At 39.4% G+C, this 21,454-nt stretch overlaps 1 protein-coding gene across 5 annotated transcripts in view; it reads left to right on the top strand.

Moving 5' to 3' along the window:
- Positions 1–9,742: 9,742 nt before the first annotated feature.
- Positions 9,743–21,454, top strand: part of ALKBH8 (alkB homolog 8, tRNA methyltransferase) — a 44,888-nt gene continuing 33,176 nt past the window's right edge. The window contains exons 1-9 of one of the 5 annotated variants that reach the window (XM_071734715.1): positions 9,787–9,848; positions 11,837–11,903; positions 12,022–12,344; positions 13,262–13,402; positions 16,479–16,719; positions 17,668–17,799; positions 18,656–18,751; positions 20,124–20,228; positions 21,194–21,264. In XM_071734715.1, coding sequence (XP_071590816.1) covers positions 12,264–12,344; positions 13,262–13,402; positions 16,479–16,719; positions 17,668–17,799; positions 18,656–18,751; positions 20,124–20,228; positions 21,194–21,264 — 867 coding nt within the window. In that variant the 5' untranslated portion in view covers positions 9,787–9,848; positions 11,837–11,903; positions 12,022–12,263. Of the gene's footprint in view, positions 9,849–11,836; positions 11,904–12,021; positions 12,345–13,261; positions 13,403–16,478; positions 16,720–17,667; positions 17,800–18,655; positions 18,752–20,123; positions 20,229–21,193; positions 21,265–21,454 lie in introns of all 5 variants that reach the window. The other 4 variants (XM_071734743.1, XM_071734723.1, XM_071734752.1 and 1 more) reach the window with 4 other exon arrangements.

The raw sequence follows: 21,454 nt of genomic DNA, 5'->3' as shown, positions 1-21,454 counted from the left end.
GAAAGAACCTGTGCATTGCAGCAGAAATAGAGCCTGTATTTAGGAGTGGCAGCTAACAACACGTTAGAAAAATAGACACAAAACCCCACTAGTTGAGCAATGTCACACTTTTCCAGCAATAACTCACACAGCCTGCTGAGAGTAATAAAAGCCAGCAAGGTCACCCACATGATTAATTTAGCGTAGGAAAGAAGGTGACAGAAGCAAAAAACCAACAAACAAAAAACCCAAAAACCAACCAACCAAACCAGATAATGACATAGCTCAGATATTGGTGAAAAATCAACAGCTCAGGTCCTCATTATTTTTGGATGGAAGCACTTGTTGTTGCACAATTTACTGATAAAGACAAGACTGATAAAGAGTACACCTGCTATGCCCTTGTGAATAACCTAATGTGTTTTGATATCATCCAGCAGTTTTCTCAGAAGATCTGCCACCCAGGCATTATTAAATGTACCATAAGGAATTACATTTTAGTTACTGCTTTCACAGTATCATTTTGTTTTCCTTTAAAAAAAAATATTTTTTTATTTTGTGACAACAAAGCAGAAGAAATACTTTCATAGCTACACTTGTATTATTCTACTTAAAATATTATATTTTACCTAAATTATATATTTTACCTAACAAACCTAGTACTAAAAAAATAATCTTAAAAACTGTAGTAAGGAAAGAAAAATCCACCCCACTTAACCCACTTTACATAAAGAACATTCATACCTCACTTTTCAAAATCTATAGTCCAGTTTTCAAGCTGCTTAAATTTTAGTCAGCCTAAAACAGGCTACTTTCACCATAAACTAAAGCCTTCTCAAGCTGTTTTCAATTCTCCTCACTTATCTTGGGCATCAGGGGACCATTTTGTCAGCTGGGTACTATCAGGGTGTGATAAACCACAGTTTTGTCTCCAAGCTGCTTGTCCTGGGGATCAGCCAGAAGATTATTTTTTGTATTTGTTAGTGTTTGATCTTCTAGTTTCATTAGCCCAGGCATGAATTAAGTGACCATAATACCTTAGGCAGCTGGTGACAATGCTGTTAATTAGACAACACTGTAATGGAAGCATGCTGCTAAGTATAATAATACTTGTGATATCAAAGGAACAATGATGGATTAAGTACTGCAAGACCAGCTGCCATGTTTCGTTATTACTTTGACTGAGCTGATTAAACTTTTTTTGCTGGTGGGGAAAAAGCTTTGTATTAAAAAGGCTATGCCTTTTTCCTAGTATTTTTGCCTCCTGGAACACCTGAAGCCTGGTCTTAGCTATTTGCCTTCACTCCCTGGGAAAATGCATCACCTGTTCTAGCTTGAAAACCCATACGTCTACATGAAACTGTAGAGGATCTTGGTGTTAGATCTCTGTATGAAACAACTAGACATCGGCATGTGATGAAATGGAGGCTTCCCAAAGGCAGTAGCAAGGAGATGACAAAAGAACACTAATTAGTGAGTCTGATGCTAACTACAGCTTTTGTTGAGATGCTCAAAGAATGAAGCTCAGATTACTTTAGGTGTAGGATGTCATCAGGCAAACATATGGCTGTATCTTCTGGGAGGTGTTACATCGTCCAGGTGTACAGGAGGGAACACATAATAGTTCAGACAAGAGGACATTTGTTTGAGCACAGCTTGTCACCATTTTGCACACATGCATTTGGGGTGTAAGTTATTTGCTGAAAAAGATCATTGCAGAGAAGGGACCTGGAGCCTGTGGAGGCTGCGAGTGGGAGCAGGAATCGTGTGACAGGTATGTTAAGTATTGTGAGCTCTTCAGTGAAAGGAGTCTGTAGTAAATAGATATCCAGCTGGTGGACTGTACTATGTGTGCAGCTGGACAGGTGCTCCCAACACAATTCACAGGCAGCATAGCCAGAAACTTCTATATATTTTCCTGGAGCTTTTTACTTCTAATAAATAAATAAATGAGTTATGAAAGATATGGAAGCAGGCCCCCTTGGGAATCCATGAGAATCTAGAAACAGAGTACTAAACATCTGGAGATTTGCTTATTAGAATTATTGCACTTTTGGAGCTTTTCATCTGGGGATAGTCATATGCTAGCATGAGTCAGCATCTCTGTTTTATGTTTGATTCTGCATAACATATGTACAAGCCTCTCATGTTTACTTTCTGTAATTATGTGTACCCGCACTGGGATTTACTGGGGAGGACCTGGGGTTTGTTGTTTATTCCTCCCTATTCCAAGCAGTGCTCAGGCAGTAAGCATGGTCCTGATTTTATGTGATGCAGTCAGGAATTCCCCTGTTTGGCCTCCATGTACATTCAACTAGGCACTGATTCCATTCCTAGGACACTGTCCTGTGTAGCTGGCAGGTGTATGAGGAATTCCTTGTACATATCCTCAGCCTGCAAATGCATGAGCTGAAGCACTGAGCTACAGAACTCTACAGAATTCTATTAAAAAGAACCATCCTGGTGTGGTGAAGAGAAGGATGGCAGTGACAAAATATATTTCCAATCTCTAACTTTTATATGCTTTGATTATATTTGCTCAAGAAACCTAGTTCCCCAAAATAAAACCTGTTTTTTTGCTATGTCTGAGTATCTACTTTGCAGTCATTGTGATGCTTCAGATCTGTGTCAACATTCTACTTTGAAATAATGAACAGATGGCAATTCTTTGTGCCTGGCTCAGGACAAGTGTCAAATACTGATTAGTCCTAAGGTGATGTATTGCAGGGCTCTCATGCCCTGGTATTATAGCATGTAGAGCACTCTGTATACAACCTTTATGATACTTTCTTAAACCTCTCTCCTAGTTATTTTGTTCATTTACAATGCAACACCTTATTTCATTTGTATTCCTTTGACTGAATAACAAAAGTCTGTACATGATGATAACATGAGAGATGAAGTGTGTCAGGCTTACTCATACAGTCTTTAAAGAGATGACAACTGAGTGAAGCAGCCAGTATGCTCATTTAGTAACCCATCTCTTGAAGCAATGTCCAGGAAGGACTTAATCTATTTATTAGTTAAGAGCATTTAATATTGTAATGTTTTGATTTAAATAATTCTGTTTGATATTTCAATATAGAAAGAATAAAATAAAGTAATGTAGATGTGATTTTCAAGTTCAAATGATAACGCAAGCTTTTTTATCATAATAAAAGTGAGCAAATTTTAATATGAGGGTTAATACCAGATTGTGTCTTAATCTTCTTCACTAAGATGTGTACCAAACATATTATGTCCATATGAAAAAGAAAGATTTGAATTTCTAATAGAGAATATCTTTAAACCCAGTTTTGAACAAGGAGAAAAAAAGAAGTGATGTGGTAATGTTTAATTTATTCTTTTAATTTATACTCTGCCATTAATCAGATCCATACTCTGGATGCATATGATAAGTTTCATTCAAGGATTACAAAGTATTACACAAACAATGATTCATTAAGATTCACAACCCTTGGTGAGTTGGGTAAATATTTATATAAATGTCATACAGATTGGCAAAATGAGTCACAGATAAGTGGTGTTTGTAAAAAATTTCCACTAAGTTAGGTTCCATCTTTTTTTTTTTGGCCTATTCAGTTGAAAATGTCTATTTTTCAGATGTGTTGAGTATGTGAGCAGATCCAGAAAAGTCAATGAAAAATGGTGACCCAAGAAACTGGCCATATTTTCATGTGGAAAATTTTAACTTTCAGCTGCACAGCTATTCTTCCAAAGAAAGGGAATCTGTTGAATGAACAACAGATAATGAGGCCTCCTGAGGTTGATGCCTACAATGGTCTGAAAGGATAGAGTCCCAGTCTAAGGCATACATTACACTATTCTCTCCAGTGACACCAGTGGCACCAAGGATGTGATTTACAATGGAAATGTGCTATTTAGTTCTCTGTCTGGAAACAACACTGTGCCTTCAAAAACTAACTTTGCAGATTGTGCCTGCACTACAAGCACTGCATCTTTAAAATTACGTTGATTGATGAGATAGACAAATTCATTGCTCAATATCCCATGATTGCCCTCATGATACATTTCTGTCCTGATTAATAACTGTAAGAAATTATGGTTCCTGAGGATATGCAGGAAAGCAGACTGCCTGACTAATCTAGAAATCAGGGTGAATCCCTGTGTAGGGTGTCATTGCTTTCTGAATACCTACAAATCCTAATTGCTTGTGACAGGACTGGGCTTTGCCAGGTTAGTGTAAGATTTTGACTGTAGGGCTAGAAGAGAATAATGTAATTCAATCAGTAATTCTAAAACCCAGTATCTTCTCTCTTGTCATGGAAAACAGGTATAAAGAGCAAGAGGAGAATGTAAAGAAGAGATTATAGTTCTCAGACTTTGTGCCAGAGACAATAGAACTATTTTGTTTCAATCTTTCTAACAATGGTACTTGCAAGGCTAAACTAAACCAAGTGTTGATAGCGCCAGTGATCTGGAGGGAGATCAGTATTTTGTATGGTTCTTTCAGTACTTCATATTACTTTTCTGACACCCTAGCAAGCTTACTAGACTGGTACAAGAATATCACAGAATCACAGAATTATCCAGGCTGGAAAGGACCTCTGAGATCATCAAGTCCAACCCTTAATCCACCACCACCGTGGTTACCAGACCATGGCACTGAGTGCCACATTCAGCCTCTTTTAAAAACCTCCAGGGACAGAGAATCCACCACCTCACCACATCTCCCCATGACTGCCTGAAACGCAGAGAAAGAGTCACCTAGGCAGTGAATGCAGCAGTTCCTGCTCAGCAGAGACCCAACAGAGGCTTCAGGAACTTTTAAGAAGTGTTTCCAGCAGTGATTTATGGATTTAATCCTCTCCAAGCAGAAGTTAAACAGTCCATGGACCTCTCATATAGTGTTGCAGTTTTACAGCATTTTCAAACAAACCTATCAGTGGCCTATGGCTCCAAGCTGTGCAAGTCCCCCTGTTCTAGAGAGTGAAAACGTCATCAGTATTCTTAGAGCAAAGAAATCATGGCTTTGGAAAGATTTAAAGCCCTTAATCTTTGCTTATGGTCAGTGAAAATTTAGAAATGAATGCTGAGAGCAAATTAATTGCCTGCAATTTATGATTTGCTTAGTGTTGGTGCATGTGGGACTTTGAAGTCTGGGGACCATTTACTGAGAGGTTCTACATGAGCAGAAAAATATGTCAGGAGACAGCATATCAGGAGCTGGGTTGAGAGCTCTTAGTTGATCTTCATGACTATTATGGTCTCTAGTAACTGGGCCTAGGGAATTTAGATCTCCTGGATTCTTCCTTAATCAAATAAGTGAATTGTCTCTTTGTTGATATTTGTGTGCACATGTTGCAGAATGGTCTCAAGAGCTGGAGCTTTGGATTGGCAGTACTGGTAATGAAAGGTCTTCAAACCTGCAGCATGCACATCATAATTAAAGTAATTTCTGTCTTCTGTCTGGAAGTTCACAGGAAATACATGAGAACTATCCAGGAAGAAATCAAAGATTTTCTGCTTATTGAAGCCTACAGAATTTTGCTCCTTGTTTTAGCATATTAATTGTGACCCAGCAACATAGGCATCCCTGTGCAGTGTGTCTGACAACAAAAGCTAAAGCTGTTCCTCACTGCTTACAATTCATTAATGTAATCTCATGGCACAGCAGAAGTGCTCAATATAGCAAACCTCTGCCCAACCTTAAACCTTCACTGCCCTCTTTGGTTCCCTGGATGACAAGGTCTGCAGCTGTCCCAGCACAGAACTGAAATCTGCCTGCTCAGAAGAAGTTGAGTTATTGTGCCAAAGAAACTTGCTTCCCAGGAAATGGCACTTGATAATGATGGAAGTGAACCTGCCAATAACCATGCTTGTGTAAAACAAAAGGAATGTTGCCAAATCTTATAATTTTATAATGAGATTTATGCTGCCTAATGTATTTCTTAAAGTTCCAGTACCCTAAGGTGTGAGATTTCAGGAAAATTTCAGCTTTTATTAAAGGAAAGAAAAAAAAAAAGTACCCCAAAACCTGGCAGAAAAAAGCTTGGAGATACGAAGGAAGTGTGGTATAAAGCTTAGAAATCAGAAAACATACTGATATAACTTGACATTTTAAGTCTCTTGAGAAGTAAAGACTCTTTTTTTGTTATTTATAAATGGAAGTATTTATTTATACTTGCTAGTATTTAAAAATGAGGATAAAACCTGCCTTCATTTTACTGACTTCCATGACTGCCATTGATTTTATCAGAGCTTATATTTCTGATATCTCTTTCTGGTCTTATACAATTGCTAAAAAATTCTTAAAGATGTTTCTGGCTGTTTTTCTATTTTAGAAAAAACTATGAAATCTAGCATTGAACAGCACAAATGCAGAATCAAAATGACATGCAGCAGAGTCAGCCTTGTTGTCTTCCTAAAAAATACAAGCCTTTGGCATTGCAGGGGTTTGATATGGAGAATTTCACTGTTGTAAGCAGCAGCAGTGACACATTTTGAATTTAGGTCAACAGATATTTGTCAAAGTCCTTAACTGTTACATGAATGCTATCCTAAAACAATTAATCTTGTGTCTCACCATTTACTCCTCTGCAGCACTAGTGATCAGTGATTTTGAGCCGGATTTTATGCTAAGACGTTTTCTCTTGTTTTTGCAACAAACTGCTAATCTGAAACATATCTTATTTGTCATGATTCTTAAACTGCAGCTTCTTAAATCAAGAGATTTGACCCAGCAAATCTTACTATCTTCCTGCACTTTCTTTTTACTGGGTTTGGAAGTGATGGAAATCCAATGTAATCACATTAGGCTAAAGCATGGCTTGGTTTGCATTGGTATAAAAGGCAGTAAGGTTCTCTTTCCATGTACAGACCAGTAACTTCTAGTTTGTTGAAGGAAACAGAAGTGTTCACTTATTACATGAAGTGGGTGGGGAATTAGAAGAAACAGACAAATGCCTTGACTCTCCTGGGGAATGTGGAAAAGACAGAATATCTAACAGTATTGTGAGCATTGTAATTTGCTCCTGGGAAAAGTCAGTAGCATTTTGTTTCTCACCCATGAGTAAATGACAGCATGACATGCTTTAGAGAACAAGTTTTCTGGACATAAATTTTTAAAAAATAGAGCCAAAGCCAAGGTTTTCTGATACAATTTTTTTTAAAATTCCTTAATGAAAGTATGAGAACATACTTTCAAAATGAAATTTTAAACAAAAAAAAAAAAATCACAAAGATAATCTATAAGTATTATATATAAATATTAAGAAATACTAGTATTTCTCCCAAAGCACTGTTATTCAGAGGTTATAGTGACACCAGATGTACATGTATTTCAATCTCCACTTCTGTGAACTATTTTGGGAGTTAGTCAGTGACAAAGTTAGCCATATGGAGATGTATTTTTACTTGTGGTTAATACGCACTGTGGTATCTGTAGGAGGAGTCTGTACCCTTGTTATCTGGCATGAGAAGAGACTGCACGGTGCTTCAGGGCTTAAATTATAAAGGGAATAACAGCTCTGGTTTGACCAAAATAACCTTACACTAATAACTCCATAAACAACCTTTAACTGTTTTCATTTTAACTGGTGGATTTTTTCTATGTGAGAATGTGTTTTATAGAGGTGAAGTGTGATGCATTTACAAAGGAAATGTTATTGCAATGTGCATCACAAATTATTGACAGAGAAATCTAAAGAAAAAAAAAATCACAGTGAGTGTCTTCTTCCTCAGAAAGCAATTTTCATGATAATAAAGCAGAATAAACCTAAATGATGGCTGGTGAACATAGGGTCAGGCAGCTGCCAGAACCTTGCTGTTTGTACTCTGAGATGTAACATTCCACTAAGGCTATGTTCTACTTCTTCCCTACCAACAACAAAATGTGAGTGGGATAAACCATACATGGACAGCCATGTGGAAGAATGGAAAGCCTACACAATCAGAGCTTTGATATGAAACATGACCACTTCACACAACAAACGTTTGGGCAGGTATTTTCCACTTTTCAGAACAAAGTAGTAATGAATTACAAACTAACAAAGTAGTGATGAATTACAAACTGATTTCAATAGGATCATCATTCCAGTAGCTTTCAGGTTTGGAGGTTTCCAGGGCTGAAGGCCTCAGAGAAGATTTTGACAGAGACAGCAGATATTGACATTGCCTGATTGTTCTTTCTCCCCATTCATTCAGGCTTACAAACAGACCAGATGGTGCTAATGCTTAGTATTTGTAAAAGTTAACAAGACTTTGCTACACTTTTACTAGGTAGGCACTTAATAGTCACACTTTACATATGAGACAACTTTAAGCAAACAATTTGTGCTCTCATAATACCATCCTATCCACCGCGTTGGTCAAATATGGAGAGTGATGTACTGCCACAGAATGTGGTGGGAGGACAGAAGTGGGATCATCTGTCTGAACGAATGCTACCTTCACAGGCTGGTGGATGAGCTCCATCAGCTTCTATCATTAGTGTTCTTGTACTTTCCGCACATGGAATAGCTGTATCCCTGGCACAGGGCATGGTATATGTTCCATTGATAAGAGTTTTTTCTGGGTAAGCATAGCCTTATCTAATACCTTATCTAGGTAGACTTTTCCAGAGAGTGGATCTGGAACCAAGTTGAGGAGCTGGCCTCAGACTACAGGTTTATGAGGCTCATTTTTCACCTTACATACCACTTGCCTGGGAATCCCATACCTAACTGACCTTGAGAAATGTTAAATACCTACAGGAGACTGAGGGAAGGAGAAAAAAAAAAAAAAAAAGAGCTCCATATTTAAACAGAGAAAGAAAAAAACCCAACCCAAATAAGTTTTTTGATCATAAACTAGAGTAAGAAGAATATTTGTTAGATAAAGAAAAAAAAAGTAGGTAAAGCTGAACTTCAGTATTTTGGATAAAGCACAGGGAAATATCTGTGCTGGTCTTGGGGTATATTAGTTGGTCTGCAATAACAAAAAAAATGAAGGGAAATGAAGATTTAAACATTTTATCTCTGCTTTAAGGGATTTCTTTCTCACACAGGGAGCAAGCAAGCTCTAGAGGCTTCCTTTCAGTGAGGTGCAGGTTCCTCAGTAGCACTGGTTTGCTAAGGAGCCTCAGTGGGGTTGCTAATGATCTGAGGGGAAATGTGTACACACAACCATGGGGTTGGTGTTCAGCCTTGGCAGTACTGGCATGGTTTTGTCCTGCTCTGCCCCTAGGGTGGGACATGACAAAAGTATGGTGATCAGCAACAGAGGCTTATCTAGCTGATGGGCTCCAGGTGAATCCTTCAGCCTGGAGGAAGATGTCTTTATTCATCTTTGTGGATGTGTCTGTTTTGGAATCCCCGATGTGGCAGAGGCTCTTCCCTGAATTGCCCTCTGCTCAGCAGCAGCGCAAGGCACGGGGCTGAGGAGCGGGTTCAAACGCCGCCTTTCTGCTGAAGCAGAGTTGGAGGAAAACTTTATTGGTAGGAAGGAGGATGGCAAGGAGCTGTGTCTACATGGAGAAGAGGAGGCAAGGGGTGGGCCTGCAGGCAAGTGATGCGGGTGAGCATTTGCCTGAATAGAAATGAGGGTATGGAACAGTCACAGTAAGCGTGTGCCCAAGGCGGGTGACTGAAGCTCACCCGCTCTCTCCCTGCTCCTCCTTACACTGCCAAGGTTCTGTCGTCGCGGTGAGCACCAGGACACGGATTCTCCCTCCCTAAGGAACTTCCTTGACCACAACTCTGGGACAGCCCTGCTCTATTCCTGAGCCAAGTCCTTCCCATGCCGCCCGCCCGTCATCATGGACCCACCCGCCCCGGGGTGGGCGGAGCAGGGGCGGGCCGCCGCCATGACGGCGCGGCGGAGACGCTCCCGAGTCGCCCGCCTGCCCCAACATGGCCGCCTCCATACAGGTAACTGTGCCGCGTTACAGGCAGCCGTGTCAGCTGGGCCCGTCCCGCCCGACTCCCGGTTGGGTGAGGAAGAGCAGGCGGGGCGGGGCACGGCACGGCGGAGATGTGGGGAGATGTCGCCATGGCCCACCGCTGGTTTCCGTCCCCGCCTTACGCTGAGGAACCGAGACAGCGGCGGCGCGGCCGCGGCCCTGGCCCTGTCAGGGTGAGGTGTCGTGAGGGGTTTAGGAGAGTTAAACCCCTGCGTCTGCCTTGCAGCCTTTATACCCCACCTACTCCGTCTTCATTCAGGGCAGAACAACTTGAGCACGTTCCTGGTGTTAGGATTTTTGACGAGTGCCCAAAGCCCATGCTGTTGAGGGCTGTGGGTGGGAGGTTTCAGTGCTGACTGTCCGCCGGGATGGATGCAGGGAGGTACCGGCGCCTTCAGGTTTATTTGCACAGTGCTGGAACTGTTAAATCGCTACACCAGGACCCTTGAGTTTAATTTTTTCTACGAGTTTTGATGTCTCTGTGTATGCAGTTTCTGCATACTTTTATGTTTACGTGTCTAGTGCACAAAGCGAAGCCAAAACCAAAATACATAGCGCGGAACTTCATAACTGAGGGTGGTGCTCCCTCTGCTGACAGCTGCGGTTCAGCTCCGCGCCAGGACTTTGCCTTTTCGGAAGTGGCTTTTGCAGCAAATACAGTTCCTGCAATATGTTAAAGCTTCCTTAAAGTAACCTTTGTAGTGATTTCAGGCCAGTTGGGTGACCTGTTGTATAACCTGAGCTCGCACTGTTACAGTGTGTTTCCAGGAGTTAGTTTTTTTAAATATTCGTGAAAGGAGGTGATAACAGTAGTTAATCCACTGATGGATGCTTTTTCTTGTATGCTCATATTGGCCTTTTTAAAGGGGGTATCAGATGCTGCCGAATAGTTTTCCACTTCTGTACAGTTCAGTGTGATTCTTTAACTCAGAAGTCAAGGCAGATTGTTTCTCTCTGTGCCTACAGAATTAAACATCATCTAAGGATATATCAGACCAGGCAGAGAGTTTGTGCTTGGTTCAGACAGAGACCAAAGGGAGTTTGTGCTGTCTCAGCAATGCAACTAGTGCTGTTTGAGATGCCTTCAGGGGCTGCAGGCATCTGGATGATGTTGGCAAGCATGACACAGCACATAGGGAAGGTCTGCCATGTAGCATGCACTAGGGCATCTCTGCCACTTTGAAATGCAGTTGTTTTGGCAGCGACACCTTGTCTGTTCTTTGTTCTGTTTTTTACTTCAGAGGTTACAAAAGGGTGGGAAGTAGTCTTTCAGCTTGTTTCTGTACCACTTTGCCAAATACTGGGCCATGAATTCTTAGCTTTTGTCTGCAGAATGTGGGAGTAGCTGAGGACCTGACAAAACCCAGAACTGCTTCCTCCTGAGAGGAGGTGGAGTCTTTCAGTGTGTTGAGGTATAGGTGTGATGGGAGAGGATGGAGACTTTCAGTTTGATATCCTTCCCTTCTGTCTGGGTCTGTTCTACAGAGGCAGCATGAAAGTGATCTGACTGGTATGGGTGATATACATAGCTTCAGTTTTTCTTCTGAAACACACTTGCATGGTTCCTAAGAGTAAACTCATCCTGTATTTGTACTTTCTGTAACCCCACCTCACCAAATCAAAGATGTCTCTCCTATACTTCCCTGTCAAGTAGTTTGAGACTGGCCCCCTCCCCAGAAGACCAGAACCTGCACAAAACACATTAGAAGTCTCTAATGAGTGCTGTCTCCTTGAAGGGAAATGGGAGACAGTTGCTAAGAAGTTTGTAGTAAAAAATATTTTTACAGAAAGGAAGATTGGCTCCATAATACATTGATCTTCTCAGCACCTACACTTTGTTTCTGAAGTCACATGAAATAATTATTTTATTAGTCTCCTCCTTTTTCTGAATCTGTGCCCTGCTATAGTTTTGCCACTAGTGAGATGTCTTTCTCAGCCATTTTCTCTCTGTTGCAGGTTAGCATAGCTGTGCTTGAATTAGCTCTGAGTGAGAGACCCTGGAACTGGCAGCAGTCTAGTGGTGGTAGGATGGATCTCGGTGCTGAATAATTTATTAGGTTTTGTTTATTTGTTTTGTCAGGCTCAGATGTAAATGTTATCTTCCTGTGGTCAGGATATGTATTTTTTCCTTAATAAAACAGAAAGAAAAACACTTTTAAGCTGAAGAGAAGATAAGGTAGAAGAATAATTACCAGACCAATGTTAATAGAAGAATGGAAAAGGACAGACAGCTGCAGTGAGATTGTACTGTTAGGAGGATTTTTGGGAAATAAGATAAGAAAATCCTAAAATATAGGTAAAGCATTATGTTATACGGAGAGAAAAAGAAAAAGACAAAGTCTATGCACATAATTGTTTGGGAGCTTTCTCATAGTATTAAGTGATGTCTGGACTTTTCCCTTGGGTTTGGAGGAAGTGGGAAGACAGAAGGGAGCAGAAAGCAGGCTCAGAGGGATGTAGGAAGGTACTGTATGAACTCTCCATAGTGGTAGACCAGAAGTGTCAAAAGATGCAACAAAACATGGAGAAGGCCAGTGAATAAATTACCCTTTAGTAACTCATTGGTAGGTAAATGCTGTGGTGCCACCAAATTCAATAGTTAATATATGTGCACACTTTTCCATTCCTTCTCCATAACAGGAATGTGATTTATGTGAAGTTTGGCCCTGAGAGGTGTGCTGAATGGGGACCATCTTGGGTGCTAGTTCTTTGCCATCTAAGCATTGAATACATTTTTCTACTCTCAACCCCCCCTGATTTTTACCAAATGTCATACTCACTTGCAAGTGGCAATTAGGAAAAGGAAGCAAATGGGAACAGTTGATCTCCAGCTGAAACATTCAGTGAGACACAAGTAGCTTAGAAGCCAAGATGATAGAAGTCTCATGGTAGTTCCACATATTTTTTTTTCTCTTGTTCTGCTCTGAGACACTGAAGAGTAGGAAATTAGCCAAAACTACTGTGTGAAAACAGGAGGGCAGGTTAAAAACTGCAGATAGATTTAATGATATTATCAATAAAGGTATGAAGAGGAAGAGAAAAACTGGAAGATGAAACCTAGCATCATGGCAGTCTTTTATAAAAGGCTTATTTTTAAAAAAAAAAAAAAAAATTGCCGAGTCATTATTAAGCTCTTAATAAAAGGGAGTTTAATGACAAAACTTCAGAGATGGGGAAAACTGTACTGTTGAATGAGGAAGAATGTACTTTGCAAACTCGTTTTTTTTCAGCACCAAATAATCAATAAAACCTAGAATGATCTAAAGTCCTATTACTATCCTTGAGCTGACCTTTGACATGAGGATATGTCTCTAAGCCAGACTGAAGTATTTAATTTTTCAAGCAGGACACTTCCTATGTGTTCTGGCTTCTGCTTTCCAGGTTACCAGCATGGAAGTTAAAACCAGTGAAGATAATTTGAAAGTCAATAAAATGAAGAAGAAGGTCTTGAGGAAACAGGCTAGAGCTCAGCATACATTGATGAGACATGAGGGCATTGAGTGCATCTCCCATGCCACACAGGTGAGTGGTAGTTCTGATTTTGATGGTAGTATGAAAATGATGCTTATCTTGGGTTCTGTTCTCACATACACTTTGTCTAAAATGCAGTTCTCCAAAATGCACATCCTGAGACTAAGGGTTTTCTGTGCCTTGATGATTTCAAAGCAGAACTGTACTTCTGTAGTTTAAAGTCTGTGGAGACTTCAGTGGCCTAATTTTTTTTAATAATCTGAAACAGTAGATCCTTGAGTTGGGGAGGAGAAGGAAGCATGGGAAATGTTAACTTGTTGTAGCAGATAAACTTCTCTTTCTCTGTGATTACTTTTCCTTTATGGCTTTTACCTTTTGTATCTTCTTTTCCTCTGTACTTGCCTATCAAGTATAATTTGTCTCTTCTAAACTTCTGTTAAAAATGTATCTAGCTCAGAAATCTTTTCCACATTGTTTTCTTCACCTAAATTGATTTAGACTGTGGTTCTGAAGGAGCTGAACTGATTTAACTGACTTTGAGCTGTTGAAAAGGGAACAAATTTCTCTTTCCTGGCAGAAAAGGGGATACAGTAGGAGAGAATTCTGCTTTATTACATGCTCAGTGTACTTTACTATAAGCTGCTTGATTCTCTAATGTAACAGAAAACTACTCAAATGTTTGATTTGTAATTGTCTGCCTTGGTAGGACATTATAGCAGATCAGAGGGTGATCTTGCAGACACTGGTATAGTGAAAAGTAAGTGGCAGAATCTTGCAGACAGAAGGGGGAGAAGATAGAGAGTTTATAATTTCCCTCCATCAGTTGAGGGGAGATGCTGATGGCTTGAAACACTCTAGAACAGTACCATTTACTCTAACCTTATTCATCTTGATCCTGCATATTCTTCCTATTCACTCATATTTTGTTCCATGTGGACATGCACTAAAATGACCAAGCAATCCTGTTTGTATTGTCAGCTCTTTGGAGCAGGGACTGTGTTTTTCTAGTGTTGCTTGGAAATCAGTCTGTAATCTGGGACTTGCTCCTTGTGAAACTGCCCAAGTTACCAATTATCCATCTAATATGTTCAGAGAGTAATTTTGAGGTCCAGCAAGATCTTCAGTGATGACAGAACGTTTGAATAAATGAGGAATGAAACAAAGTCATAGTACTAGTGATGAATTTTTCATAAGAATACAGAAAATGCTTTCAGGCTTTGTGCAAGACTCTGATTATATAGAAGTTGCTCTTTCAGGAGAACATGAGCAGTAGCTGTATGTGCAGCTTTTGTGTACTGACAGTCTTTGTAGATGGAGTGCTGACAGCCAGTGAAAGCACTGATTTGAGTCCTTGTATTTCCTCTACACACACCTACTCTCCATTAATAACATTCTAGAAAAAACAACAATTAATAATATGGTCACCTTTGAAAAATGTGATCAGTAGTGGACAGCCTGATGCAGTGCTAAGAAGTGTTACAGAGACATCATGGTGGGCATAATCACAGCACTACTCAGTACAGAATTTAAAAAAAAATAATCCTTGTATTCCCTTTCAAACCTAATTTCCTGTCTTTTAGAGAAGTGAAATGCTATAATTTTAACCAATTGAAGATTTTACTAGCTCCCTTTAAAAAACGTGGTAGAGTATTTGTAGACTTGAAGGAAAAGATTGCCTGAAAGCTTTTTGGAAAGGTATTACATGGAGTCAATCTGAGTAAATTGTTGCTAGCTGTTTGGAGTCACCAAAGCTCAGTCAAAACTTCAAAAGTATCCTCATTTAGCTGTAAAAAGGGACTTAAACTGCTTTCAGCTGCCATGATTAGACTGAACATCCAGTTATGGCATATAACTATTTAGATGTCAAAAGAGCCTGATAAGGTGTTTTCAAAAGGCCTCTGTAGTTTCAAAGTATATTTCTTGAATAATAGTCCTTTGAAAACTCCTGTTTTGTTGTTTCTTCTAATATTTGGCAAACCATTAGCAGTCCTCACAAACTGCATACTCCATTATAATTTTGGACATAAACGACTGTGAAAGCATAGAATTAAGCAATTAGGGATTGTGCATAAAGTAATCTGTTTTAACTGAGGATGGGATATAAATCCCTTATACAAGAGAGAGAATTTTCAGATGAGTGCTGGAGCAGAACTAGATACTCTGTTCCTAGAGGCTGCTGCTTTTTTTTGGTGAAACTAATGTGTGGGGGACATGACGTGGGACTGGAAATACCAATGTATCCATGCTTGGAGAAAGTCTGTGTAAAAGATGAGAAAACTTTTCTTAGAAAAAAAAAATCACAGTCTTGAAAGGTTTTTCTGCTGCTTTTTTTAGTGGTGACAGCTCTGTGGAAAAACTGATTTTAGAAACCTCCAAAATTATGTGTGCTATTGTCACTGTTTTCCTGCAGTACACTCAATATACACAAGCCAGTTCACAGTTTAAGTGCTCTTGTAATAGTAACTACGTGCATTAACTCAGGATGGAAATCTGATAGAGGTTGCAAGCCTTTCTGACAGAGTATGTGCTGGGCTAGCAAAGGTTGCCTTATGTTCTAAGCTCATTAAAATGTAAATCAGAATTATACAGGTTGGAAAAGATATCTGTGATCATGAAGCCCAGCTGTCAACTCAACACCACCATGCCCACTAAACCATGTCCTGAAGTGCCACGTCTACACATTTTTGAGCACCACTAGGAACTCCAGCACTTCCCTGGGCAGCCAGTTTCAATGCTTGACCACTCTGTCAGTAAAAATTTTTTTCCCGATATCCAATATAAATCTCCCCTGGCACAGCTTGAGGCCATTTCCTCTCATCCCATCACCAATTACTTGGGAGGAGAGACCAAACCCCACCTCACTACAACCTCCCTTCAGGTGGTTATAGAGAGCAATAAGGTCTCCCCTCATCTTTCTCCTCTTCAAACTAAATAATCCCTGCTTTTATAGCCACTCCTGGTAAGACCTTTGCTCTATACCCTTCCTTCTTGTATAGAATACATAAAACAGTACTCATGGGCTTACTTAGTTTTTCTTTGTAGAGATGCTCCCTTGCTAGAGTGTGGGTTTTAAATGAACTGACAGTAATCACTGATTCTCTACTTTTTTTAATTCCGCTTCAATTAGAGCCTGGTTATTGCCAATGCTGGTCTGGGTAATGGGATGAGTAGACACCAACTTCTCAGGATAGTAGAAGAATATGGATTGGTGGAAACACTCTTAATGCCACCGAATAAACCATATTCATTTGTGAAATATGGGACAACAGAAGCAGCCAAGAAAGCCTTTGATGCCCTTAATGGAAAAGAAATAACACTGGAAGACTTTGGCCAGAACATTGTTCTATATATTAATTTCGTGGAAAAAGGTATCATTTTTCTGCTCTCCTATATATATCTGTGTTACATACTGCTTGCCTTTGCTTTTACTTCCTAGGTTGTAAATACAGCTAGAAGGACCCTTTTTACAAAGGTCTTTGTAAATAAACACAGAGACTGAAAGCTCGAATCTGAGATTTAGGATGTGAAATAATCTTTGGTCCTTGTATTTCATTGTAGGATACTCTCATTTGAACTCCTTTACTTGGAGACAAAAGGACTTGTGGTAGTTTCCAGACCATGCAGTACCGTATGTGAAGGTTTTGTGATTAAGGAGCTAAACTGGGACCCAGGAGATATTTGGACAGTTTATTGGATTTCTTGTCTGACCTTGGTGATCTGTAGCTCAACTTCAAGAAGGAAAATAGACTGTTGTGTTCCCCCTCCCCCCCCCTTTTTCTCCAGGCTTTTTTTTTTTTTTTTTGTAGTGGAAGCTACTTAGGACAAGAACTGTTGCTCTTTCTGTGAACTTCTATAATGTCTAAGGAAAAGGGTACATTCCACTAATGAATATCTGTGTTGAGCTGTTAGGATAGCAATCTGAATGCCCTTACTTCACTGATGTATTTCCTCCATATTTCATTACAGATTGCTTCTCTGGACAGAGAGTAAGCTGGTAATTTGCTAAATCAGCAAAGCTCTAGAAAACAAAAATGAAAATTAATGACAATCCTGAAGTTGTCACAAGTGTTTTTGTATTTGCATAATGTGGAGTTTTTTGGGTTTTATGCAACAAAATTTAGAAAGTGCTTTGCGTGATGCAAAATTTCAGCCTTACCTTGTTCTTTCATGCCAAAAAGGAATAATTAATTCACCAAATAAACCCCCAATGAGTGCTCCTTTGTATCATTAAAGTGAACATTTTTACAGCTGTTCTACATTCCATACATATTAAATATCCTTAAAGATACAATATTATTTTTTTCCATGCACTCTAGTTTTCTGGCAGGATGCTGTTCCAACAAGCTTGCCTCCAGGCCTAATGGTCATTGAAAAGATTATTTCTCCAGAGGAAGAAAAGAGGATGTTGGAATGTATTGACTGGATAGGAGATGAAGATACTCAAAATGGTGAGCAGAACCATAGAAATCCAAACTTTCTATACTTTTATGCATTTTTTCCTGCAGTTTCAGTTTACAAGAAGTCTTTGTCTTGGCAAATATATTGTTTGAAATCATTGTGTATTTGGTTTTGTATTTTAGAAACGGGGTCTTACCTTGCAAGTGATAAACTCCTGGGGGCAGGTGATATTGATATTCTGGTATGGATTTACTTGAAAAATATTCCTGCATCCAGAAAAAATGAAGTCTTATGCCAAGCACAAGACTATTTTGTGAAGGTTACCCTTGGAATTTGGTGTCCAGTGGAGAAGGTGTGTCTTGTGCTAAACCAAATAAGTTGGTGAGACACACATTCTGGATGCTGTTGTGCTTTTACTTGAGCACTATGGAATTAAATCTCCTAATAATGGAATTGTTCTTAGAACTCAGTTCAGGGTTTCTGTGTGAATTTTTTTCCTTGGAACAGTACAGAGGGTTATATTTATCTTAGCTAACATGTAACTTTGTGATTGGTGAAAGTGACCCTGCTGTATCAGTAGAATATAAATCAAGTACAGGTTCAGAGAACAGGGCAAAGATGATAAAGGTGATTTAAACAAGGATCAAGAAGATAGAGGTGTTTTTGTACATCCAAATGTAAAAAACACCATCAGTTTGACTTCAGACAGTGGTGAAGGTGGTGGTTGATGCAAATACAAGTAATAAGTCAGAAGTGTGTGCCACTAAGAACAAGTCACATACATTGTTTCAGCTGTTATTTTAAAAATGTTTAGGTTTTACAGGTCAGATAAATAGAGGAGCATAGCAAATTGCCTATACTTCCTTATGTCATCTAATCTTACTTTCAACTTCTATGTTTTTACAGCTCAGAAGACTTTAAAGCATAGAAGAGTAAAACATTTTGGATATGAGTTTTGCTATGATAACAACAATATTGATAAAGACAAACCTTTACCTGGTGGTGAGAACTTCTTTATTAAATCATACTTATTTGGCAGTGATGTTTCAACCATTAAGTATTCAATCATCTGAGGTATGGATATGTATTATAAGCAAAGGAGAGGTGAGATTGTAATAAAAGGAGAGCATTCACTATATCTTAAGCACATGCTGAACAGCACTTTTGAATGGGTTCCTTTCCAAATGACTCTGAGTGCTTGATGCTTGATTTCCAATCACTTGCAGCCAGGGGTTGCTGCCATTCTTTGAAGTCCAATTAATTAAGTCTTTTGGGTTTGTAATTGTTATTCTTAGCTTTTGTTTCCTAAAACAATTATATGTTACAAATTACATATTCCTATGTTTTGGGACTATGATTTATCTTGACTAACTTGAAGCTTGCTGGATGCACACCATAGTAAAATTTTCTTTAGACTGAAAGTAATTTTGAAAAGGTTTGAATAATTCTTATTTGAACTTGAGGGCTGTGAGTTAGAGAAAAGTGAATGAGTCATCATAAAGTATTAAATTTAAAAATTGTAAAATAGGGGAGTTAAATTCCTATAAAACTTGAAGGTGTTTAAGGTGATGCATGTGTACTGGGGTGGATGTAGCTTCCAACAGGAGGATTCTGCTTTCATTGTGGTTTTAACAGTGGAGCTCTATAATCGTAAGAGCATTGCTACCTGAGCTGTTTACTAGTCTCACAGCTAGAATATTTTATTTGTGAGAAAAGCATAAACACTTAAGTGGAGCAGAGCAGTTAAAAAAATTAAAATTCATGGATTAATGAAAGGGCTATTTCTAACATGTTTGTGGGTGTTACTTCCAACTGAATTTTATAACTAAGTCCTCAGGTAAAACACCAAAGATTCAGTGAAGGACTGTAGCTTTCTTTCCTGTCTCAAAACCAATTTTTGGGGGGTGATATTTAATCTAATTCAGTAACAGATTGTAGGAGTGTGCAGGAGATCTCTCTGCACAGCTTCTGACTTTCTGTGTAGTAATTTTGCTTCTTGATGGCAATTTTCTTATTGTAGTTGGTGAAGACTTTGCTTCTGATTTGATGTACTTTTATTTATGTGCACAGATAGTGTGGTTCCTGTTTCTAAGGAGTGGGGCTGGTTCGCTTCTGAATGTGGAGGCTGTGGAGGAATAGCTTTTCTAATTGCAAGATGTTACAAATACACTGGACTTGCAGATTCTGACTTGCAGAAAACCCAGTTCTGATGTTTTCCAGCAGATGCAGCGTGGTCTGCATATCTTAAAGATAGTCATAAGTATCTCTGAGGCTCTTTCTATGTGTTTTGCCCAGTTACTGTATTTATTTTTAACAGAAAGTTTAAAAATGTAAAAAGGTATCCTGTTGTGCTTAGTTTCTTTTCTATAATTAGGTCTTCCTGTAATTTGTGACCTGTTCTTGGAGAAGTGCTTGAAGCAGGGATATATCAAACATAAACCTGATCAACTGACTGTAAATCAGTATGAACCTGGACAAGGTAAGTTTGTCTTTCAAAAGCTGTGAACTCTTAATGAGGAAATACAACTGTTTTGGTTTGGATCCCGTAGGAGTTACTTATCTGCCTAGGCCTGCTCTGGTGTCAGGGGAAGGTGCAGTTGCCGTTCTCCACAGAGCTGTTTGGTGGCCTTGCTCCTCTGCTGAGTGCAGGTCCCCACCGTGTGGTGAGATCTTGCTGTGGCATACACACTGCTGTTCCCAGCATTTGGTATTCAGAGGTGTGGCACGAGGTGTGGGGAATGGCAGCATCTTTCCAATCAGCAGATCTGAAAGAAGAATTTGAAAAGAAAGGAAAAAATGCTGTCCTTTTAGCAATTCTTAGCTGTGAGTGGTTACTCATACACAGCTCAACAGATGTGCTGTCCTGGGGTTAGCCATGTTGTGCACAGTTCTCCTGGGAAGTGCAAGGCAGAGGCAGGGTTCACCAGTTGACAGTGCCTGTGTTTGTGGCAGTAGGCCCTAATTCTGAAGCTGAGACCCCTAGCACAGGCATTTGCTTAGCAATAGAGGGAGTGTTTGAGATGACTCCTTCTCTGTGGAGTGATGAAATAAATGATCATGGATGAACTCAGGCCCAAGATCCCCAAATAACTTAGCAGCATAGCTCAGTGCTAAGTGTTGTCTGAGGGGTGAGCATAGTGATTTCAGGTGCTCTCTGCAGCAAGGAGAGTATTTGGAGTCTTCAGAGGATGTGTGAGCCTTTGAGTGCTCTGAACTCTCTTCTAGATATTTCTACTGACTACACAGAACACTTGTGTTAGATGTGCATGTAAATCAGGCAGTTGTTCTGAATTCCTTTGGAAAGCAACTCCCTCCTTTGTGATAAGTTTTGTTAGTTTAACCACATCCTAGTTTTCTATGTGGACATCTATGGAAAAAGAGCTTCCTAATAGAGATACCAGTCTGTTATTATTGTACTAACTTTCTTGTTTTTATCTTATGCAGGAATTCCTCCTCATATTGATACACATTCTGCTTTTGAGGATGAAATTATCTCTCTCAGTTTAGGAGCTGAGGTAAAAAATATTTGTATGTGTTTTGATGGTGCTTTACTGAAAACTGTTGTTATTATTTTGTTCAATACAAGTTAATTTGATTTTCCATGGTGTTTGTTCACACTCTTCTGAGTTTAGTATCAAGCTTATAAGGTACTGTTATATGTGAATTAAATAATTAACTGCAGTGAGATGTTGTCACTGGAAGATT

This window comes from Heliangelus exortis, chromosome 1 (assembly GCF_036169615.1).
Source record: "Heliangelus exortis chromosome 1, bHelExo1.hap1, whole genome shotgun sequence".
NCBI classification, from domain to species: Eukaryota; Metazoa; Chordata; class Aves; order Apodiformes; family Trochilidae; genus Heliangelus; species Heliangelus exortis.
This window is presented reverse-complemented; position numbering and strand designations above follow the sequence as displayed.